This window comes from Phyllobates terribilis, unplaced genomic scaffold (genome assembly GCF_046119375.1).
Source record: "Phyllobates terribilis strain yellow unplaced genomic scaffold, ASM4611937v1 Scaffold_4__5_contigs__length_816908805, whole genome shotgun sequence".
NCBI lineage: Eukaryota > Metazoa > Chordata > Amphibia > Anura > Dendrobatidae > Phyllobates > Phyllobates terribilis.
Window position 1 is genome coordinate 588,723,516 of NW_027362764.1, and position 25,853 is coordinate 588,749,368.

A 25,853-nucleotide genomic window follows, 5' to 3' on the forward strand; every position below is an offset into this window, starting at 1 on the left:
AATGGTGTTAACAGTAATGATTCTTTAAAGAGGTTGTCCACTAATTAACAAACCCCCCTTAATTCCTTTAGTGACCCACATGAAATAAAAAAACCCCACATACTTACCACCCAGACTGGTGCCACTCCTGCAATGTTGGCGCTTTGATTCCCGGTAGTCTACCCGGATGGAATAGTGAAGGCTGCAGCCATCCCATGACATACAATGTCATGTGACCACCAGGAATGATAGCACTGACATTGCAGGAGGTAAATGTATATTATTTGTATAATATGTGGAGCACTTAAACAATTAGAAAAGGACTGGCAGTAATGGATGACCCCTTTAATAATGTGCTTTTGATGCTGTCATAGAAGCAGGGCATGGGACGCTGGGTGTCAAGTATGGTGGGAGTAGCTGAAAGCAGCTACTGCTATGGGGCGTTAAATTAGTATAGCTATGTAAAGTTTCCATTGAATTTAATACTGGTTATAGCTCTAAGAAATCAAGATTTGTAGCTGTGAAAAATCCATGTATAGTAAGCGCTGTCAAGTGATGGCTGCATGCTGCCGCAATTATATTATTCATTATATTAGAAAGAATTACACTATGCAGATATATTATAAAATTTCTTCCCAGGGTGGTTTAGGGTTTGAAATTCTTCTTTAAATTGCTTCTTTAGTCGCTTTTCTTGATGTAAACCATGGAGCTCCGGTCTTCTACCTCCTACATCTCTGGGATCCAGGCCACGCTCCAGAATTTTGGATCTTAAGTCAGAGTGTTGAACAGTAATTTCAATAAAATTATTATAGTTAGTAAAGCTCTCATTGGGACATATCCTACATTTTGGGCTCTGTGATTTCTGTATTCACCTATGTATGCTATGTAAACACTGAAGATAATAACCAATGTACATAAGTTATTACATTTTGTTTTACATTTTATGTAGTCTTAAGCAGATAATTTGAAATTCCAATTTGCTGGCTTTGTAAAATTTTCCTCAAAAATGTAATAAATTTGCCACAAATCACAAAGCTAAAAAGCCTTTCTTGTATGGAAAATTCATTGTATAACACTCAGAGTTCCCCTTAGAGTCTATTGAAGCAGCATGTTTAACTACACAGTGCACTATCAGACTTTCTAGGTTACTTATATTGTATAATTGTTCAAAAATCATCCCTTCTTAGGGACAAATGCATGTCTTGCTGTTGCTTCTACACAGGCAGTGCAAATGGAAGAAGCAGTGGCATTTTCACTCAGCTGGGTCCTCAAAAGGTTTGCTAATCACAAACTGAAGAATCAATTACCAAGGCTTTTTATCAAGCCATCCAAAAATTATCCTCATATTAAGGGAGACAAAATAGCAGTACTGTTTCCAAAGTGAAGAAGATATGGCTTGTTGTTACCAAGCCTTTTCAAAAATTCGCCCTCTTTGAGAGCAGTTTCATGTTTGTGTACCCCCAAAAGGGTTCTTTTTGGAGCATTACAGTAAAACACAGTGAGCAGCCAGGAAATATGTGGCTGACTTAGCTTTGCAGTGAATGTGGCAGGAACAGTACAATAGAAAGTTAGGACCGGGCAGGCTAGGAGATATGTGGCAGAATAGGGCCAGCAAGGCAGCAGCTGTTCTGTCTAGCACTATGAAACACATTGGGAAGTCAATAGATTTGTGGCTGGCAAGGTTGTTCAGTGGCTGTGGCAGGAACAGCATGTTAGAGAGTTAGGACAGGGCAGGCAAGTAGATGTGTGGCAGTAAAGGGCTAGCATCAGCAGCACTGGGAGCAGTATAATCTAGTACACCTAGGAGATTTGTGGCTGGCATGGCTGAGCAGTTTCTGCGGTAGGAGCAACACAGTAGAGAGTCAGGACAGGGTAGGCAAGGAGATGCTTGACAATTTAGGGCCAGCAACAGCAGCCCCTGCAGCAGGAATACTACATTATAGATAACATGATAGATAGGGAGGAGATGCCGGCTGAATGTGGGCTATCTTTATTGTTGCCAACAGATGTAGAAGACAGTCAATAGACAATCAGCCAGACAGATGGTATGGCTGATTTAATCATTGACATCAGCCATTGGTGCATGAAAACTGCTCTGATCTATGCCTGATTCATTTTGACAAATGTTAGGTTTTCCACACTTTTGGCAGATAACCTAATCCACATCTGTGTGATAAATCCACCGGCCACGCTGAGTACCCCCTCGGCATTACACTGGAGTCTGGACATGACAATATGCCCATAGCAAACTGGGCCTGTTCTTGCCACGTGTCCAATTTGTTGACCTAGAAGTCTTTGGGATTTGGGCTCAGAGAATCTTCCCGTTGAAAAAACACAATCTATGTACAACTGATCTCGACTGTTTAGATGGTGCGTATGTGTTTGTTGAAGTGTGCCGAGTTATTGCAATGAGAAATAAAACATTTGGTCCATCATGTCAAATATACTGTAGATTTTTCTGTTGTAGGCGTAACGCTGGCACAGATGGGAGAAAGTTGTGCAGCGTGGATTGCAGAGGGGTCTGCTAGTAAGTTTTGTGGGAAGCGAAAGCTTGCAGAACAGGTAACAGAACTTATCTTGGTAATAATCCAATTTGTACTCCCATGTGGAATCTGGAAAAATTGTCCCCATTTCACATTTATGGTAAGGATCTAAAAGCGTGGCTAACCAATAGTCATCCCTTTACTTTATGTTGAGAATATGTTTGTCCTTCCACAAGCATTGCAACATACAGCTTACCAGGCTCGCCAGCATGACCAAGAACCGTTGTTTCATTGTGATTAGTGTTGAGCGAATTTGTTCAGCATTTCAAATTCGGGTTCGTGTTCGGGGTTCCGGCTTATTTGCACCAAAAAATCGGCTCCGCCCATGAACATCCTTGATTTGCCACGCTGTCACGCAGATGTTGGTTGTAATGGCCATAATCATTATCATCATCATCATCATTTTCACTCTGAACAACCACATGGCCCGTGTAAATGAAAGCCATAATTAGGAGAACTCCTCTGGAAAGTGACGATGGTGGGAATTGGTGGACTGGTATTTTACTGGACTGTCTCTGCTAGCAGTGTGGAAGATAGCTCAGTTCAGACTAATGAATGACCATGATGCTTATGCGAATTGTCAATCTAGAAGAGCACACCGCCCTAGGCAAAAATTAAGTCAGGAGGCAAAGGAGCAGTGTGGTAATGAAGAAACAAGCTAAGACAAACCCTTTGATGTGAATAGGTTGAGTTAATATGATATACTGTATGTCATTGCAGTTATTTGTTCTGATATGCAATATGTTGTTTATACAGGGATGTTATAAGGTAAATTACAATAAAGACACCATAATTTTCTATCACTGTTTTCCATTAAGTTTTATTAAACTTAATGATCTACATAATAATAGTAATTTAGTGAATAAATAAATAGCAAGTTTATTGGATTTTATTCTGTACATATATAGTAATGTATGATTATTGTACAATAGCCAAAACACAGAAAAGCAAAATTGTTTCAACTACGAAGTGACATTTCTAATGTTCTCCTCTTTTGGTAATTTTTCACACTTCAGATTAACACTTATAAAAAGGAAACTAAAAGCCGATTAATAGTAGTTTGGATCCTATTCACAAGACACTACCTTAAATAGAAAACTGCTTGCATCTGCTTTCAAGTCTTTGCTAAACCATTAGTTAGACTTTTTGAGACCTTGGAAAAATAAACTGAAATAGACTTGAATACAACGAAATGTTATATATGAATACATAACAAAAAATAAAGAAAAATATTTTTTTTGCCCAACTGCACACCACCAAACTGTCCCAAATCCAGTAGGAAATTCCCAAATTTGGGAAGCTGTCCTGATGTCAACTGTATTAGTGTCCTAAGGCATACATCGGTCTGAGGCTCAGTGACCTAGCATTCATGAGGACCCATGGAAGCACTGGCCAGATCTATGTAGAGTGGTCAGATATGCTAGGCTGATCAGTCTATGGCAGGTGGTAGCCCCTTAGAGATCCACAGCAGCACTATAGGTTGGGAGAAATCTGGAAACCCCTTTAAGTGCAACCTATCTGTAGGTCAGCCTCTGGAACATTGCACAGTCTCCCACGTCCAGTAAAGAACCCACTCATTTTTTGACTTAAAGTTACAGTTTGCAAGCTTCAAGTATTTTGTACTGCTAAGCATGAAACTGAATTCACTTTGTGTTTTACCCTCATGTTAGTTATGTTTGAAGCTCTTGAAAACGGGATTCAGGCGTATGTGCTGATGATGCCATGATGCATATGGAGTCACTATGTGTCTGTTGGACATCACTTTTGGCCGTATACGCCTATTTGCGGGCTCCAAGACTTGATTGACTGTGTTTTGGAACTTGCCTCAAAAGGGCAGATATGGTTGAAAATGATGTCTGATAGAGCACAAAGTGACTCTTTCTGCATCATTACAGTTAATAGCCGCGTCAGTATAATCATCTGAATCCAGTTTTCCAGGGCTTCAGATGTAAGCCCCGAAGGAACAACTGATGTGAGGGTACAATGTGATGTGAACATAGCCTAATTTGCGACTAGCAAGTATATTGTGCCACCTGGTTGGATTTACAACAATCTGATCATTTTTAAAAATTAGCACCTCAACTTTCAAGTTTTCTCTGAAACAGGGTCCATGCAAGAGCCGTAGGTAATGGAATTGTATTGCTTACATTTAATCATAATGTATTACTTAATACTTGGTTCACCTGTATAGTTGGTTTTAAGGGAATGTCTCATATATTTAAGTTAGGCTTCAGTAATTAAATGTAATTCTGTATAATAAAATAATGTAATTATGATTCTGCTTAATATTATAGCTACTTATTTCTTTTTGACTTGGTATGGATGCTTTATGGCAGCAGCAATGACTGGGTTTCCATTGATAAAAAATGTCAACAGGTTTATATGCTGATTAGGTAGAGATGGAATAAAGACCATGACCCAGGGAGTGTCATGGATGCTGTGAACAAGATCTTCTTATTTGTGTGTAAAAGGCTTGTGGCTTCTCCCCGCCCGCTGCCCTCTAGTGACATGTCTCTCCCTAGACATGCAGGGAGAGACCCATCACTGCAGGGCAGCTGTCGAGAGAAGCTGCAAGGGACCCGCCTGTCTGACTAGTCTCCCATGTGGCTCGGTCCCCTGCGGCTATTAAACTGTGTTTTCTCTGAAACGCTCCAGCGTTTCAGAGTTAAACATATATTGCTGAAATCATGCAACCAGTATCTGATGCATGCTGCCCGTAGATCATGCAGCAAGTATCAGCTGTCGGGTTCTCTTTAAACTCCAGAAGAAATTAAATAAAACCTAACAAGAATATGCCCCTCATTGACTTTGAATGGAGGGGCAGACCACCTCTCTATTTACATTAGGGTCAATGGACATTGGAGGGTCCCAGAGTTCAGATCCCCCACAATCTAGCAATTTTTCTTCTTGATAGGTAAACCTGAAAATAACAGGAATACCCCTTTTATTATGATGTATTGATGGAAGAGTAATAATAATTTATTCAGAATTTATTCTCACTTATTCAGAAGTGAGAGAGACTATATTTTTTTGCAAGGCTCTAAAATAATATCTTCCATATTTAAATATCTATCTACTTGGATTGATTAAAAGGTCTAGAGTTCAATTATGAGTCTAAAGAACTATACAGTAAAGTATTATAGAGGATGCCAATGATTTGATATATGATGGTATAACACCAGTAATAATGAGAAAAAAACGTTAAAATGCCAACATCTTCGATTATATCTTACATCTAAACATTTTCAACCAAACACTCAAATAATTAGAGTCATACAAAGAAAGTGCATAAAACTAAGAGAAAGGTCTTTGTCTATTTTTAGAGTGTTATTCACACCTTTTTTTGCATGGTCCTGATAAATAGCTAGCCATTCAACAGATCAAACAAAGGGAAAAATACATAGACAGGAAAAAAAATGGTGCTTAAAGATTTTTCTTCTCCTCAAGCCATTTGATGTTTTCTCTGGCTGCTTCTTCATTTGTAAAGTACTTTCTCAAAAGTTTGCTATTAAACAAAACAAAGTGAAAAAAAAAATATATATTTTTTTCAAAATACAAAAAAAGATTGTAATAATTATATTTCATCTTAAATGATAGTTCTGTTGTGCATTTGCTGCTCTCCTGATAGTGATTAAATAGGGGGATATCTTAATCAGCGCTGACAACAACCAATTATTTGCCAGAGGAAAAACCATTTGTTTGAATTTGCCACTGGGCACTTTAAACTAATGTGCACTGTCAATCTAGATGCTAAACGGGCAGATTTGAGGCTCAATATTGACTTCTTGTTAAATTAAGGATCACTGTTATTTACCTTAGATTTGCCAAAAGGACAGTGTCCAAAGAATACGTGCACGTCTCATATAGTCGTTGTTTTTACATTGTGGTGGATTCAAGCTTTGATAGTAATGTTTAGTGAATGATATAAGTATTTTTAGATAATACAGCTGCTTTATATGATATCGGTTTCTTTGATTGGAAAAAATGTTGGTGATGGTTTAGGCTTTTCTCTGGCTTCCGGTTCTAGTCATACAGATGACAACACCTCACCAGAGGTATCCTTTCCTTTTTTCTCATCTAAAACATGGACAATTCCAGGTTTCAGTAATTGGTCATCTGATTCTATCTGACTTTTACTTTCTTCTACTTCACTGTATTTCCCTTTGGATTGTGTGGCCTTATTTAAGACCTCCTTTAAGCGATTCTTGAGTTCAACATCTGGACAGAAGATATATTCGTAGAGCAATCCTGCCATAACTGCTCCTATCACTGGGCCAACCCAGTACACCTAGGAAAAGATAATAATTATTAGTACTAACACTGGCTAGTAGTGCATAGAAACTTCCTGGCCTTTCACATTTTCTAGTTTTATTGTATATGTGCTTTTATTGGCTCATTTTTTTTCTCTCATTTGGGTATTCAAATCATTTTATGCCTGTTTAATTTGCGATATGTTGGATTTAATTTTATGACATTTTTTATATTCCCTTTTTTTTGCTCATATTGGGGGAAAATGGAAGGAAAAATAGAAAATATGTGTCTATTTTTCATATTTTATTCTCTTACTAAAGGCTTGCTAAAAAACATTTTTAAATTGTATTCCTTTTTTTCTGTAGAAATTATGTTTATGTATTGGACATATTTTCTTTTTCAAGGGGGTCGTGGCTATAAACAGTGAACTTAGTGGGGGTGTTTCCTGTTTTGGGTTTAATTTTGTTTATTTTTTTCTTGATTTATTTATTCATATACTGTACTCCCAATAATGCCCAATGGGGGCATTTTATACATAATACAATATTTGTATTGCACATTTACCCTGTAACTAGAGCAGATATATTAGCCCCAAGTTACAGGAGAAATTCAGCTTCTAGGCTGCACAGTAAAGCTGACTGGATCTCTTAGGACACAGCAGCTCCTGCTCCTTCCCTACTCTTAGCGATCACATGATCATTGGGTCTGGAGGAGGAAGCACTGTCAGTAAACATCACTCCATTTATATGAGGGATGCATAACATTGAAAGGTACTAGCGGTCAGTTCCCTAACAATTAATCAATATATCTCGCTCATAGGTAATAACTTAAATAACAAGAATAACACTTTATTATAACATTGGTGAAGATGTAATATTACTGGTGCTCCAGCCGAGCAGATCACTCATTCACTCCGAAGAGTAGCATTTGATATATACATCAATAATACCAGGTTCAACTTGCCATTAGTTTTTCTGTTCACTTTTCAAGACAAAGACATTATGAATATAGCATTTGTCCTGAGTAGTGTTGAGCGAATTTGTTCGGCATTTCAAATTGGCTCAGCCCATAAACATCCCTGATTTGCCACGCTGTCACGCAGGTGTTATCATTCACGCAGCACTAGTCCTCAGCCCCTTTTTTTTAAAAATGTATTCATTTAAGAAGACTAGCATGTATACATTCATGTACTGTATCTGCCTTATTTTTTGCACCCATAGAAATAGTTGATATTCATGTTAAATATACATTTTATGTTAATATTTTATTTTTATGAATATTATTACATTTTATTATGTATTTTACAACTATACAGCAATATTTGTTTTCCCTAACTTTTCCCTTTAATTATAAGCCATTCTTCACATATGATTCCAAGTTATTTTTAAACCTATAACATTCCGAGGAGAACTTTTCTTTTTTATCAACATAGCCTTATCTGGAATTGTTTTTTGTGGAATTAGTTATACATTTTTAATGGCACTATTGTGTGCCATGTATAACATATTTAAAAATATCTGTTTTTTTTGAGGGGGGTGGGAATTAGGAAAAAAAATAATTCTACAATTTTTTTTCTTTCATCATGTGAACAAATGATTTATGAACCTCAGTGGATCAGCACAATTATAGCGACACTAAATTTATATAAAGTTTTGCCAACACTTCTTTTTAAATAATTTTTTGTGTCACCATAGGTTAAAGGGAATATGTCAGCAGATTTTTGCTACCTAATCCGAGAGCAGACGCTTTGATTCCAGCAATGTTTCACTTACTTTTCTCCTTAGTGTAGTTTTTATAAAATCACTATTTTACCAACAGGATATTATCATTAGATAACTACTGCTGCCAGGTAATCCAAACCCGCCCCCACTAATGCTTGGCTGCTTTCTGATTATGCACAGTGTGCACAGAAATCTGCCAATAATTGGTGTGTGTGGGGTTATACAGAGCTCAGCATTCAGAGAACTGGTAGATCTGCAGCAGATAAAACAGTTTTTCAGTTTAAAAATTGAAGCACCCACAAAAGTAACACATCTCTGTAATCAGGGTCTCCATCTCTACATTATGCTGCTACCAGATGGGGTAGCAAAACTCTTGTGACAAATTCCCTTTAAATAATGGGATCAATTTGTAGCTTGGGATATAATAGATGCTGATTTTTTTGACAAGATTTAGTATTTTTATAAGGTAAGTTGTGGCTTTTAATCTTATCTTATATTTTTAAACAATTATTTAAACTTTTGCTTTATGTGTAAAATTAGTGTCCTTTGGGAATTAAACTTCTATGAGCTTGATTGCACGTGTGATACTTTTAGATTGCACGGTATTATTCTTATTAACCTCACACTTTCTCATTTTCTGAAGAGCAAATTCAAAGGAAACTCTAACCTCACACTTTATGATCAACAGGATCAAGAATGACTTTTTTTTCACACTGTGGTATGTGATTCTTCTGGGAAGGTGATTTGTGATGTATGGTGGTATTTGGTGTTGCCAGAGAAGACATATCGTCACTGCACTATAGTATTTGTTCACTGGTGAGACCCTTGCATTACCATAATGTGGAAAAAATTGAGAAGCCCTACTATAAAGCATCACACAAAATGCTCATGGTTCAGTAATATTAAACCATAGAAACTTCTGTGTCCAGGTAGTTGAAAACATAACTCTTAAGTCATGCCAACTGAAATAGAAAATACTGTTACTTGTAAGTAGAGATGAGCGGTGTTCGACTAGAACTGTTCGCCAATCTCAAATTCGAGCTGTTTTGGGCGGTGTTCGAGTTGTTCGACGAACCCGAACGATTTGCAAAAAATTCGGCTGTTCGAGGTTATGTTCGATAACTGTTCGTGCACCAAAAGCGTGTCCTGCATGTCTGGCGCTATTTAGAGCACCAATCATGCAGGGATTGTCTGCCACTCACTGTAATGCCACAGCCATGGTGGTTGTGGCATTACAGTGATTGCCCAAATCGATGGGAACAGTGCCAACAGTGAAACATGAAAAGTCGGCAATTCAGCAGCGGCATACACCTGTACCCGACAATTTAGAACCGAAAGAATAGAGCTTCACACATAGATTAGATAGATATAAACATGTCAGCCACATATATACGAAGTACAGTGAAAGTGCTGCTTACTGTACTTGTCATTTAGTGTAAAGGATTTATCAAAAAAAATAATAGTGTTTTCATGCACCGTCTCTTTAAAAAAGCCGGCCGGCAATTCAGCATCTGTACCCGACAATTTATAACAGACAGAATAGAGCTTCACACATAGATTAGATAGATAGAAACATGTCAGTCACATATATATGAAGTACTGTGACAGTGTTGCTTACTGTACTTGTCATTTAGCGTAAAGGATTTATCAAAAAAAATAATAGTGTTTTCATGCACCATCTCTTTAAAAAAGCCGGCCGGCAATTCAGCATCTGTACCCGACAATTTATAACAGACAGAATAGAGCTTCACACATAGATTAGATAGATAGAAACATGTCAGTCACATATATATGAAGTACAGTGATAGTGTTGGTTACTGTACTTGTCATTTAGTATTAAAATAAAGGATTTATTATTAAAAAAATTGGCGTGGGGTTCCCCCTAATTTTAGGCTCTAGCGGAGGTTAAGCAGACGGCTGGGGCAGATGTTTGAAGCCTGGGAAGGGGGTAATACCCACGGAGCTTCCCAGGCTACTAATATCAGCCCCCAGCTGAATACATAGCCTTTACTAGCTATTAAAATGGGGGACCCCCCCAAAAAAAATGACGTTGGGTCCCCCCTAATTTAATAGCTAGCAAAGGCTAGGCAGACAGCTGGGGGCTGATATTAATAGCCCAGGAAGGGAGCCATGAATATTGGCCCCCTCCCAGGCTAGAAACACCAGCCGTCAGCCGCCCCAGAAATGGCGCATTCATAGGATGCGCCAATTCTGGCACTTAGCCTCGCTCTTCCACGCTGCCCTGGTGCGGTGGCAGGGGGTAATAGGGTTGGGGTTGATGTCAGCTTATAATGCCAGCTGACATCAAGCCCAGGTTAGTAATGGAGAGGCGTCTATAAGACACCCCCATTACTAACCCCATAGTCAAAGTTAAAAAAAACACAAACACCCAGAATAAAGTCCTTTAATTGAAATAAAGACACAATCCTTTATTGTTCTAAATTAAACCATACTTACCGTCACGCCCATTCCAGCTGAAGCCAACGATCTCCTGCAATAAAAGAAAAATAATAAAGCAACCTCATCCTTACCTTTCCATGGTTCCCACGACAGCTTCAGCTCTGCTACATCGAGATGACAGGCTGGACCGCAGCAGAACGCTGCCATCCAGCCTCTCATCCCGCAGACACTGAGAAGCGCAGGCTTGCTTGCGCTGCTCAGCGTCTCTCTGTGACGACATCCAGATGAGCCGAGTTCATGTCCAATGAACTCGGCTCACCTCATGCACGTCACTGACATCGTGGGAAAATTCTCACGCTGAAGCGGTGAGTGCAGGAGAATTCTCCCACGCTGTCAGTGACGTGCATAAGGTGAGCTCATGTCCAATGAACTCAGCTCACCTCCTGCACGTCACTGACAGCGTGGGAGAATTCTCCTGCACTCAGCGCTTCAGCGTGAGAATTCTCCCACGCTGAAGCGCTGAGTGCAGGAGAATTTTCCCACGCTGTCAGTGACGTGCATAAGGTGAGCTCATGTCCAATGAACTCAGCTCACCTCCTGCACGTCACTGACAGCGTGGGAGAATTCTCCTGCACTCAGCGCTTCAGTGTGAGAATTCTCCCACGCTGAAGCGCTGAGTGCAGGAGAATTTTCCCACGCTGTCAGTGACGTGCATGAGGTGAGCCGAGTTCATTGGACATTAACTCGGCTCATCTGGATGCCCTCACAGAGAGACACTGTGGAGCGCAAGCAAGCCTGCGCTTCTCAGTGTCTGCGGGATGACAGGCTGGATGGCAGCGTTCTGCTGCGGTCCAGCCTGTCATCTCGATGTAGCAGAGCTGAAGCTGTCATGGGAACCATGGAAAGGTAAGGATGATGTTGCTTTATTATTTTTCTTTTATTTCAGGAGATCGTTGGCTTCAGCTGGAATGGGCGTGATGGTAAGTATGGTTTAATTTAGAACAATAAAGAATTGTGTGTTTATTTCAATTAAAGGACTTTTTTCTGGGTGTTGTGTTTTTTTAAAATACTTTACTAGAAATTCATGGTGGTCATGTCTAATATTGGCGTGACCCCATGAATTTCGGGCTTAGGGCCAGCTGATAATGCCAAGCTGGCCCTAACCCCTTTATTACCCAGTGAGCCACCGCATCAGGGCCCTGGATGAGTTGGGTACAGCGCCAGAAGATGGCGCTTCTATGAACGCGCCATTTTCCGGGGTGGCTGCGGACTGCAATTTGCAGCGGGGGTGGCCCAGAAAGCTTGGGCCTCCCTGCGCTGCGGATTCCAGCCCCCAGCTGCCTAGTTGTACCTGGCTGGACACAAAAACAGGGCGAAGCCCCACGTCAATTTTCTTTAAATTATTTCATGAAATAATTAAGAAAAAAAGGCCTTCCCTATATTGTTGTGTCCGGCCAGGTACAAATAGGCAGCTGGTGGATGGGGGCAGCCCGTTCCTGCCTGCTGTACCTGGCTGGACACAAATATAGTGCGAAGCCCCACGTCAATTTTTTTTAAATTATTTCATGAATTTCCTGAAATAATTTAAAAAAATTGAAGTGGGGCTTCGCACTATATTTTTGTCCAGCCAGGTACAGCAGGCAGGAACGGGCTGCCCCCATCCACCAGCTGCCTATTTGTACCTGGCCGGACACAACAATATAGGGAAGGCCTTTTTTTCTTAATTATTTCATGAATTTCATGAAATAATTAAAAAAAAAGTACGTGGGGCTTCGCCCTATTTTTGTGTCCAGCCAGGTACAACTAGGCAGCTGGGGGCTGGAATCTGCAGCGCAGGGAGGCCCAAGCTTTCTGGGCCCCCCCCCGCTACAAATTGCAGTCCGCAGCCACCCCGGAAAATGGCGCGTTCATAGAAGCGCCATCTTCTGGCGCTGTACCCAACTCATCCAGGGCCCTGGTGCGGTGGCTCACTGGGTAATAAAGGGGTTAGGGCCAGCTTGGTATTATCAGCTGGCCCCAAGCCCAAAATTCATGGGGTCACGCCAGTATTAGACATGACCGCCATGAATTTCTAGTAAAGTATTTAAAAAAAACACAACACCCAGAATAAAGTCCTTTAATTGAAATAAAGACACAATTCTTTATTGTTCTAAATTAAACCATACTTACCATCACACCCATTCCAGCTGAAGCCAACGATCTCGTGCAATAAAAGAAAAATAATAAACCAACCTCATCCTTACCTTTCCATGGTTCCCACGACAGCTTCAGCTCTGCTACATCGAGATGACAGGCTGGACCGCAGCAGAACGCTGCCATCCAGTCTGTCATCCCGCAGACACTGAGAAGCGCAGGCATGCTTGCGCTCCTCACTGTCTCGCTGTGACGGCATCCAGATGAGCCGAGGTCATGTCCAATGAACTCGGCTCACCTCATGCACGTCACTGACAGCGTGGGAAAATTCTCACGCTGAAGCGCTGAGTGAAGGAGAATTCTCCCACGCTGTCAGTGATGTGCATGAGGTGAGCTCATGTCCAATGAACTCAGCTCACCTCCTGCACGTCACTGACAGCGTGGGAAAATTCTCCTGCAATCAGCGCTTCAGCGCGAGAATTTTCCCACGCTGTCAGTGATGTGCATGAGGTGAGCCGAGTTCATTGGACATGAACTCGGCTCATCTGGATGTCGTCACAGAGAGACGCTGAGCAGCGCAAGCAAGCCTGCGCTTCTCAGTGTCTGCGGGATGACAGGCTGGATGGCAGCGTTCTGCTGCGGTCCAGCCTGTCATCTCGATGTAGCAGAGCTGAAGCTGTCGTGGGAACCATGGAAAGGTAAGGATGAGGTTGCTTTATTATTTTTCTTTTATTGCAGGAGATCGTTGGCTTCAGCTGGAATGGGCGTGATGGTAAGTATGGTTTAATTTAGAACAATAAAGGATTGTGTCTTTATTTCAATTAAAGGACTTTATTCTGGGTGTTTGTGTTTTTTTTAACTTTGACTATGGGGTTAGTAATGGGGGTGTCTTATAGACGCCTCTCCATTACTAACCTGGGCTTGATGTCAGCTGGCATTATAAGCTGACATCAACCCCAACCCTATTACCCCCTGCCACCGCACCAGGGCAGCATGGAAGAGCGAGGCTAAGTGCCAGAATTGGCGCATCCTATGAATGCGCCATTTCTGGGGCGGCTGACGGCTGGTGTTTCTAGCCTGGGAGGGGGCCAATATTCATGGCTCCCTTCCTGGGCTATTAATATCAGCCCCCAGCTGTCTGCCTAGCCTTTGCTAGCTATTAAATTAGGGGGGACCCCACGTCATTTTTTTTGGGGGGTCCCCCATTTTAATAGCTAGTAAAGGCTATGTATTCAGCTGGGGGCTGATATTAGTAGCCTGGGAAGCTCCGTGGGTATTACCCCCTTCCCAGGCTTCAAACATCTGCCCCAGCCGTCTGCTTAACCTCCGCTAGAGCTTAAAATTAAGGGGAACCCCACGCCAATTTTTTTAATAATAAATCCTTTATTTTAATGCTAAATGACAAGTACAGTAACCAACACTATCACTGTACTTCTTATATATGTGACTGACATGTTTCTATCTATCTAATCTATGTGTGATGCTCTATCTTTCTGTTCTAAATTGTCGGGTACCGCTGCTGAATTGCCGGCCGGCTTTTTTAAAGAGACAGTGCATGAAAACAGTATTATTTTTTTAAATAAATCCTTTACACTAAATGACAAGTACAGTAAGCAACACTATCACTGTACTTATTATATATGTGACTGACATGTTTCTATCTATCTAATCTATGTGTGAAGCTCTATTCTTTCTGTTCTAAATTGTCGGGTACAGATGCTGAATTGCCGGCCGGCTTTTTTAAAGAGACGGTGCATGAAAACACTAATATTTTTTTTAATAAATCCTTTACACTAAATGACAAGTGCAGTAACCAACACTGTCACTGTGCTTTTTATATGTGTGACTGACATGTTTCTATCTATCTAATCTATGTGTGATGCTCTATTCCTTCTTGTCTAAATTGTCGGGTACCGGTGTATGCCGCTGCTGAATTTGCCGGCCGGCTTTTTTAAAGAGAGTGTCTTCTGAGCAGTTTGTCAGCTTTTGGACACCTTTGCAGGTGTTTTCTATGTGTTTCTATGTGTTTTTGTTTGCCTGCCATTGGTTTTAACGGTGTTCGACGGTGTTCTAAGGTGTTCGACGAACAGTTCGACGAACAGTTCCTCGAACATCCCGGTGTTCGACGAACCGAACCCGAACACTACGGGGGTGGCTCAACACTACTTGTAAGTCAACAAAGTAATCATATATGCAATATAGTGGATATTACCCAGTGGTACTCCCATATGTTCATAATGACAGCTGGTCCAAAAGATCTAGCTGGATTCATGCTGGCTCCGGTATAATTGATCTAATAAATGATTGCCATATATAGAAAAATGTTAGGACCATATTCAGAACATCTCATTAAAAATACAAATTGAGAGCCATTAGTGCTTGATACTCAATTTATAATTTTTATATCTACTGGCTAACATGATATAAATATATAATATTTTTCCTGGAACATCTTATTAAATGGTAAACTTTTTAAAAAAAATTAAAGAGTAAACTTGTAAAATTGTATTTGATATGTTATAGCCACTGTTCATAATATTAATTCCATTGGATCCCAACGATCACTCAAAGGAAGTTTCAGAAGTTTTCACCTTATTCTCAAATGCAAGCAGAGTAGTGTATGGACCCATAGAATTTCTGTTTAGACCACACTGTACACTGCTCTACTCTTGTTGCTCACTTTGTAGGTGAGCACTTTAGAAACTATTACTCCAAAGTCTCCAATTGCCCAGTAAAATGTGTATAACATTATTCTCTTTTCCTCCCACACTAATCTTCTTTACCACAAAAAGCGCCTCGGTCACAATGTGTAAAAGCAGCCTTACATTTTATTTAATGTTTTATGGCTTTCTCTCCATCCCTATGAATAAACTGTGAACTATTCAGATTCACTATAAAATGGCTGCTGCAGTTCCTGCTTCTCCTTTTATACAGGCTCTGATAATTCCTCTTGATTGACTGTGTTATACCATGTGATGTGGTAGCTGCAAGTCATTGTGGAGAAGACCGGCCTCCATCCCCAAAGTTACGTGAGCCCTCTCTGGCTAATACAATCTTTTCAATTGCAAAAAATTGTAGTGGCCATTTTTTGTGATTCGAGTGAAGTAAACCACGTTGTTTGAATTGGCCAGGTTTAGCAAATTTCCCAAAATTTGACACCAATTATATTCTCATTGAATTGATTTGCTCATCTCTATTTTTTGGGAATAACACTTTTAGCCTAGACTGAGATAAAGAATGACATAGCTTTATTGCTGCCAAGCTACTCTCCTACTATTTTCCATTCTAATTCAGCCTTTCCAACATTACAAGTGGATTTCCTGAAGCTATTTTTTGAATGTGATATCTCACTCAGACAAGACTATATGTCCTAATAGAGAATACTGGTGTTGTAGATGAATGTTACATCAATTGGGACCCCTTCCTGAAATAGAGAGGACAGCAAATATAAACCAAAAGCTATCGCTCTGATGGACTTAAGCTGTCCACGCATTACATTGACTGCCATTTCTATGTAATAAGACTTGTTCATATGAGTATATAATCAGTCTGGGTGTGTTCTTTATGCAAAATGGATAGTATACGAATAGCACAGCTATCCTTTCCTGCGAATGGAGACTTTTCTATTTCACACCCATATGGCTAACACAGATTGTTCATCATTAAAGCAGCAATGTGTTACAACATTCATAAAAACAGAAATTCATGAAATATTATACTTACCGCAAATAAATGTCCTATGGCAACAGAAAATCCAATGGCCAATGCGACAGCCCCGGTAATGTCATTGCGCTTCGAATCACAGCTTGCACAGATCGTAAATAGCAGTTGGAAGGTTATTACCAATTCCACAAGTATCCCATGGCCAGGAGAAAGCATCTTATTTACCTATGGATATCAAGTATGGTCAATTTACTGCAAATAAACTATAAAGAAGGTAAAGTATTGCATTAGGAATCCATATTATGACTGGACAGATTCTGGAAAAATGTAATGCAAGAATAAGCCAAGTATTTTCTATTCTATATTTGTATTTGGCTTCTAGAATTATTTATTGTCATGAGTTGTGAAAACTAAAATTATCTATACAGTAAATGACTGTATTCATGTTTCTTATAAATAGCATTGGATGACGTAGGTTTTCCATGTGCTTCAGAAATGATTCCTTCTGTGGGAGCTCTATATTATTGGCTATGTATTCTAGCTCTTGAGCTAATGTGTGTAATACAAAGGTTTAGGCAGTTTGGCCAGCTGCTATTTTATATACTAATGCAAAGGAGGCATACTGACAAAAAACAAAAATCACTATGTGATCCATCATTGCCTCTGCTCCTGTTTTTATATCTAGCCTTGTGTGTTTTGTGCCTCTTTTTCACCTAATTCATTATTCTATTAGCACCTTTTGAAGTCTATTTTATATGTGCTCTGCTGTTCTTTTTTTTTGTCCGGTTTGTGAGCAGAGATTAGTTATTCCAGATGTTTTGCCGGATTCATCAATTGCGACTTTTTAAAAAACTCCACTCCAGTCTCCAGTGTATTTTTGAATATGTCAGTATGTCAGAGCCATTTTTTGCGCCATTTTGTGAAATGTGTGACTTTTGGCACCAAACTATTGCAAAATCAGTTCAAGACTGAAAAAATTGCCATTTTTGACTTTGCACCAAATTCATGAATCGTGTAAGCCATTTTGAAGAAGTTGGCGTCAAACACGCAACTAATAGCCCAAGATATAAAAAAAAAAAATTACTTAAAAAAAGCCACAAATGATGAATCGGGGCCCATGAATTTAACACTAATACTAGGAACCAGAAGAAATGGTTGTGATAATTACCTTAGTAACGCCCAGTTCACCAGCAACTTCTAATGGAGTAACAATGTAGAGAATTCCTGCTCCTGCAATAGCACCCAAGCACTGTGCAACAATATAAAAGGCTGCCTTTGCAATGCTGATTTTCCTCATGCACACCATTGCAATAGTGACTGCTGGATTGATATGGCCTCCACTAATATGTCCAAAACATTGTACTAGAGTTGCAATGCTAAGTCCAAAGCAGAGTGAGATAAGGACCAGGTCTGCTGGTTGGCGATTTTCTTTTGGACTCCAGTTAATAGTTGATCCAAGACTCAAAAGGACAAATATGAGCATAGCCAGAAATTCACCAACCACTCCTTTCCAAAATGGTTGTGTCCAGACTCCTTTGCACGCCACCATGATTGACTTACACTTGCACAGAGGACCACACTTGCTGAAATACAGACAATGAATTCCATAAGCTTGTACCTAATACCATAGTGTCATTTAGGAATTTTCTGTAATGAAAGACTGTCTACATTAGTAAAGCAAGTAAAAGAGCACATGGTGTAGACCTTGGCTAAAAGTTTATTGTTTAAAATACACATCTTTTTACCTTTGGGAAGCTGTGTAGTTACTAGACATATGTATTCCCTGCAAAATGTTCTTGGCAGTCCTGCCAGACCAGTGTAGTTTGGGGGCAACAACCAAGATTTATCACATTATAACACATGAGTTTTATATAAATCTTATGCTGCTTTTTCAAGTTGTTGTTAAATATAAATGAACTTGTTATTAAATATAAATGAACAAATATCAACATTACATACGTAGAGGAAGTGCCTGGCAAAACTCAATATTAGACCAGAGTGTGCATCAACATGGAATCGCTCCAACCTGGTTTTTACACTTAGATGAATTAAACCATAAATGTTAATAATTTTATGAATTTTCTCGTATGCACTTTAAATTTTAATGTATCACTATGCTGACAAGCTATTCCCTACATTTATCTAGACAACAGATACTGTATATAGGGAGTTATATATTGGGTGATGTAAGCACTCACATGGTTTGTCCTTTATGAGTGTCTGAAGGTAAAATCATAAATTGTTTGTATTCATATATAAAATGTTATCTTTGTATTTAGATGTAATCTGTCAGCAGATTTTTTTTGCTGATACGCGGATTACAGGGATGTGTCATTTATTAGGCTGTTGCTTCTATACAACGAGTGATTTTATCAGCAGGTGATTATCACTGCCTGGACTAGGTCTCACGTGCCTGCTAGACCAACCATGCCCCGAGGGTAACTATTAAGTAAAGTATAGAGTAAAGTATAGAGTAAACTGTCTTGTGTAAATATGAAGAATAACACTATTTCTGCTCATTTATATAACTTCTATTCTGCATTTCCACCAGTTTTTCCCCTCTGTAGGATCTCTCTCTTAATTTGAAATCCACTCTGATCTGGTGGGAGGTGACTAGAGGATGTGATGCCTCCCATACACAGAACAGCACACAGAAAGGGATTCCTGCTCTTGATTCCATTCCTTAGCACATAGACAGAAGCAGCAGAAGCATGTAGAAAATTATAAAGCAGAAGTGAGCAGTGTATTTTAGATATGAGTCTGCTCCTATGCACCCCTAATATACATCACAGCACACAAACAGGGATGCTTCATTCCTTAGTTAGCACACAGACAGAAGCTGCAGCCTGGAGGATATTATACAGTATCACTGAGCAGTGTAGATATGAATCCAGCTCTGGATTGAGATAGAAGACTTGTTAGAAAACTCAGCAAGATAATCTGCCTGTGTATCCATCTGCTTGCTTTCTCAGTATGCTCCTCACTCCTCCTCACCTTTCCCCTCTATAAAGAGTATAATAGGATTTGTAACTGACCCCTCCCTGTGCTCTCAGTCCCACTTGCTTTGACACAGGCAGATTTGGACTGATTTTCAGAGTGGATGGTAAATTCAGGAGGGGAAGAAGTGGCTTGTAAATGGAGAAAGAAGATATATTCCAATGTTTCTTATATTCACTTGTACTATTGACTTATGCAAAGTTTGTTAAATGTGCAGTTACTGCATCAAATAAAGGTATAGATTAACGTCTGAATTAAATTTTTCATTCGTTTCTGCAATGACAAAAATGCAAATAGAGGTGAATAAAATATAATTCATATAAGAAAATGTCATTTTATGAGCAGTAAGTCCAGTAATATCATTAATATATGTATAAATATGTGCAAAAGTTCTTTTATAACAAGTGACAGATTCAGTATCATAAGTCAATTAACTTACTGCAAAAGGAATCTACACAGCCATAAGTATGAACCCATGAACCAAACTAAATATCTACTTACCGAGTGAGTGGTTTACCCCCACATCTAACAGAGGACCATAAAACAAATCAAAAGTTAAAAGAGTAGAACAAGGAGTTATTCGGGTACTGCAAATCACCAACACAGACTGATGGACAACAAGCCCAATAGTCTACGACCAGAAGTGAAAGGTTGGGTCAGTATAGGATAGGATGTCTGCAATTCCATGTGGGATGATCCAGAATCTGCCTATTCTCTAGGGGGTTGCTGACAGCACATGGTTCTCTGACCAATTCAAATAACACCGGGGCCCTCCCCTCCATCCCATACCTACACACACAAAGCAGCTTCTAGTTTCTATCACTGTGACAGTATGCTGGAGTCAGGGTGAAGAGAGCCTGCAATGCGTGTGATAAGGCACCATGGTTCATGCCTATCATATACAGAACAGCATGTCCTGCACATCTGTATCTCATAGGACATGAAGGGACACTGCTAGATATAGAGAATGTATGGAGAAATGCAGGTTTCACCATTCATAGGAATTTGGTAAACTGACAATACACTACATTACTAGAAAGTGTATTGTACCATCGATCAAATGATTTCAGGATCAAGAGCCTCACAGAGCTATAAATATGTGAAAAAAATAGTTAAAAAATATATAAAAGCTTAAAAAGTTTAAAAGTTCAAATCACCTCACTTTTCCCAATCTGAAAATAAAGAAATTAAAAAAGTAAAAATAATAAAAAAAAAATACAAAAGCACATTTGTAATTGTCATATCAGTAACAGTCAAATCTTTGAAAATGTAAAATTATTTAACCCATGCAGTAAACACTATATAAAAAAAATAAAATAAAACGTCCAGTGTTGGGGTTCTTTATTCATCTTGGTCCCCCCCAAAAAAATGACATAAAAAGCGATTAAAAGTCATCTGCAGAAAAGTAAAAAAGTTGTGGGTCTTAGAAAATAACAACACAAACTAAATTTTTTGTTAAACTTCTAAATATTTTAAAAGCAATAAAAACAATCATATCAATTTGAAATCACCAGAATCATACAGATCTGGAGAATACTGGTGCTATTTTTTACTGCATAATGAATATTGTAAAAATAAAACCCCCAAAAAACAATGGTGGAATTGTATGGGGTTTCTTTTACTAGTTGTTTTTCTCATTTTCAGTACAATATTTGGTAAAGTCAATTATGTCATTCAAAACGGCCACTCAGCCCACAGAAAATAAACCCTCAAATGGCAGTAAAAAAATATGGCTTTGGAAAAAAAAATGGGTGAAAAACGAAAAAGCAAAAAATTTACCCTGTGATGAAAGTGTTAAAAGGAGTTTGTCTGCTCTGTATGACTGGGGTAATTAAAAAGATTTCTGCAACAAAACTGGTTTGGAAAAATATGCTCTACAAACAAATAGTATTATTGGTATTTTAGCATGTATTAGGCATCATTAGGTGGCTTTATGTGGTGACAACACTAAACATAAAAACATAATAATACAAAAGCACAAATAGCTGGATGACAATGTCAGTGCAGTAAGGTAAAATTATACAGATAAAGGTATTTACAAGTTGTATTTCTGCTAATTTTGTTAGAATTTATTAAGGAAGAAATGAAAAACTTATTGAGATATTGCCGATCAAGCTTCATATAATGTTAATTCTGCATAATCACCAATAGAGGGCGCTTTTGCATTAAAAACTCACTGCCCTAGTAACACTGACCAATTTTTCATTAAATTCAGTGCTTTTTCAATTCCTGTTTATACAATATATTAAAAAGGCAAGTATTTTATTTCTATAATAATTTATATACCTGAAGTCATATTTGGCTTCTAATATTTCAGTAACGTGTCTGTATTTATCAGTCTGTTATTTAGATGTGACAGACTGTTGCCGTCTATTTTTTGTATGCAATTCCTTTTTTTCTGTTGTTTTTTCTCTTATCAAGTGTGCAGTGTAGGTGCAGATGATCGCATTATTGCTCCGAGTTCGATCCGACAAAACATCGAATTGCACCTGGACCAATGTTATTCTATGGGACAATGCACATAGCTGATTTTTTTCCTGAGACAGAGGAAAAAAAATTGAAGCATGCCTGAGTTTGATCCAATTGGATTGAACTTGGTCATGCAAGTCAATGAATGCGTGGAAACCTTCGGACTGCGCTCGGATGACATGTGAGTGCAGTCTGATTTCCACGGCCTGATAGAATGGATAAGATGGAAATTTTCTCATCTGAGAGAATCAAATCACACTATGATCACAATATGATCAAACTCTGATCACAGTTTGACCAGAGTTTGATTTGCATAATCGGCCCGAGTTTCTGGGATGAGAGAATCTATGGTTGTCTTACAGTAGCCTTATTGATATAGATTCGCTGCTTACCAATTCAAATGTAGTGTATTTTCCTAATTGCATGAAGTGTGTCATGATCTATCCAGCTTACAAACTTAGAAACATGTGTCTATATGTAAACTACAACATAAAAGATTTTATAAAAGCAACATAAAAAGATTTTCATAAAGCATACTGCATTTTAACATGCCTATTCTTCTGTTATACAGTATTACTTTGTTCTCCGAATAGCCATAAACGTGTTTAGCCACTAGATTTCCTCGGGAATTGGTTGTTTCGCCCCCAGCAGTTCGCCCCCAGCAATTTGCCCCTGGGTACATTTCGCCCCCGCACATTTCGTCCCCAGCGTTTGGCCCCCAGGATGTTTTGCCCCCGCACATCTCACCCCTGCACATATCGCCCCCAGTTAGAAACGTCCGGGGGCGAAACGTGCGGGGGCGAAACGTGCGGGGGCGAATCTTCCTGGGGGCGAAATGATAGGGGCAAAATGCGGGGGGGGGGGCGAACAGATGGGGGCGAACTGCTGGGGGCAAATTTCTGGGGGTGAACTGCTGGGGGTGAAACCTCCTACAACCGATTTCCTCAGACATAGAACTTTAAAATAAAGCTGCATTTGCACTAAAAGATAATCGTGAAGGATCATTCTTCAGTTGTTCAGAAGGCTCATTTCACTATAATCTTTCAGTGAACACAGCCTGTCAATCATCTGATGAGCAAGCAAAATGCTCGAGCAATGACAGACGAGCATGCTGATGACCACACTAATCACTACGAGCCAGAGGTCAGTATAAAAGAGGTTAAAAAATGTGCAGGCTCAGCTAACTTTTAATTTCTCACTTTTGTGTATCCATGTGAACTATTTAGTTGTCATTCATATAAACATTCATATATATAGACATTGCCTGGTGCAATATGCATAGTTGGCTCTCAAATACATAGTTTCTTTTTCAATATGTGTTAAAACTGCAGGTAGTCACATGCTTGAAGGGGTTTCCAGGACTTAGATATTTATGACTGGGGTCCAACACCTAAGATATTGATGACCTTTCCCCCGAGGTCCGACACCTGGCCTCTACACTGATCAGCTGCTTGCAGCTACCAAATTTGGCAAATGTAAACAGTCTACTGTGCCAAAAAAGCTGGGCCTTGTACACTGTGTAGTGGTTGTTCTCTAAGGTTAAATCATAAATATCCAAGTATTGGACTTTAACTTTTTATGCTATTTATAAGAAAAATACAATTTTTTTAGTGATACAATGGAACAATAAAAACCCAAACTAAAGGGATTGTGTGGTTGGTAATTTGTTTAGGGGGGGAAGGGTGAATGGGGGTGGTTTAAAAATAAAAGAAGACATTTCAAATTCATTTAACCTGTGATGGTGGTGCTGCTGCAGGAAAATGTAACATTTACTGCTAAGTTTTCCCTCCATCTGGTTCCAGAAGAGCGATACATTGTAATCAGCTTGTTTTCAAGGGACCCTTCTAGGGGTGATTGCCAAGGTTGACAAACTTTTTAGCCGCTGATATGAACAATAAATGTAAGCTGAATGCTTCAAAAAATAATAATAATAATCTTACCTTTATAAAAATTCATATGCTTTTGACATCTTTTAAATGATAATTCTCAAATCTCTTGTGAAGGAATCTGCTTTCCTATCTCTTTAACTTTCTGATTTCTGGCAGGGTGGACTCTCTTCCTTTTGACAGTTCTGGTGAGTAGCAGCTGCAGTATAAGGCTACATTCACACGTTCAGTATTTGGTCAGTATTTTACATCAGTATTTGTAAGCGAAAATCAGGAGAGGAACAATCAGAGGAAGAGTATAATAAAAACAAGTGCACCACTGCTGTGGGGGAAGCTAATGCTTTGGGCTTGTGATTTAATAAGATTTATAACAGATGCTTGTCAGGAGCTGAGAGTGAAGGCAATGAGGAGCAGACTACTGTATAGAAATCAATGGGCTAGAGATCGTTGGCTGGTATCTTAGGAGTTAACTCCTCCCCTATAATGTAACCACTGCCCACACTGGGCCTTGGTATGGTCTGGGACTGGTATCTGAGCTCCATGAAACCTTCAGTACACTATGAAAGATAAAAGGGCTCATTGCAGGAGAATGACAGCAGATATTTGTCTAATTGATTAAATAACTGAGTCAAATGATCAATTAAATAACTTGAGCATACCCCTTAAAATGTCTGCACCTTGGACAAGAAAACAAGGCTGCCTAAATATGCTTCGCGACAAAACTATGCAATGTAGGTCACTTTAGAGTTATAGAAAAAACAATTAATACAGGACCATGTGGTTTTTGAATTTGAAAATTTGTCCATGTCTTTACACATTAATAATCAGAACATTAACTTATATGAACGTGATTTAGCCTTGAAGAACAGTAGATAGATACGATGAATGTCTTCTTATTGAAGTACCTGGCATGTCCTGGCAATACGTGGACAGTGTTTCATTTCAAATGAAACAGAATAAGAGCTTGTTCAGATAAATGTATTAAATGTCTATCTACTGTCCAGTTACAAAACAGGTCAGTGGCGGACATACTGCCGGTGCAGCTGGTGCGGCTGCACTGGGGCCCGGAGGTGGAGGGGGGCCCTTGCAGGGTGGCTGATATTGAGGGCAATGTAGCCTGTTTCTTGGAGCCCGAGGCTCCAGGGGCCTGTAGCCAGATTGCCCTCATCTTGTACGGTGGGTAGGGAGCAATCCCTGCAGCTCTGCTTCCTAAAGGAAAAGTTGGCAGCGAAGCTGCAAGAACCCAACCTCTTCTTCCTGCCTGGAGTTTTCTACCTGACACAGGTGCACGCAGCTTGATGATGTCAGCATGCAGCGTGAGCCTGTGTCAGAGAGAAAGTTGCCAGCTGTGGTGGAACGGGCAGAGAGGTGAGTGTGTTTTTTTTTTTTTTTTACCAATACACTGGGGAGAGGTCCAGGACAATGAGGGGTGGTGGAGAACCATGATGGGGATGGTGGGGGAGAACAATTATGGAGGTGGTGAGATGACAATGATGGGGGTGGGGGAGAACAGTGATGGAGGTGGGGGAGATTAAAATGATGGAGGTGGGGGAGAACAATGATGGGTGAGAACAATGATGAATGTGGGGGAGAGGACAATGATGGATGTGGGGGGACAATGATGGAGGTGGGGAGATGACAATGATGGAGGTGGGAGAGAACAATGATGGAGGTGGGGGAGAATAATGATGGAGGTGGGGGAGAATAATGATGGGATGAGGAGAACAATGATGGGGATGGGGGAGAACAATAACAGGGATGGGGAGAACAATGATGGATGTGGGGGAGAGGACAATGATGGAGGTGGAGGA

The 25,853-nt window shown here is 39.6% G+C and overlaps 1 protein-coding gene across 1 annotated transcript in view; it reads right to left on the bottom strand.

The window, feature by feature from the left end:
• Positions 1-3,368: 3,368 nt before the first annotated feature.
• AQP4 (aquaporin 4) overlaps positions 3,369-25,853 on the bottom strand; it is a 28,273-nt gene continuing 5,788 nt past the window's right edge. Inside the window, exons 2-5 of the mRNA XM_073679196.1 lie at positions 17,859-18,273; positions 16,751-16,915; positions 15,240-15,320; positions 3,369-6,810 (exon numbers count right to left, since the gene is read on the bottom strand). Of these exons, the coding sequence (XP_073535297.1) occupies positions 6,550-6,810; positions 15,240-15,320; positions 16,751-16,915; positions 17,859-18,273 (922 nt within the window). The 3' untranslated portion in view covers positions 3,369-6,549. The remainder of the gene's footprint in view (positions 6,811-15,239; positions 15,321-16,750; positions 16,916-17,858; positions 18,274-25,853) is intronic.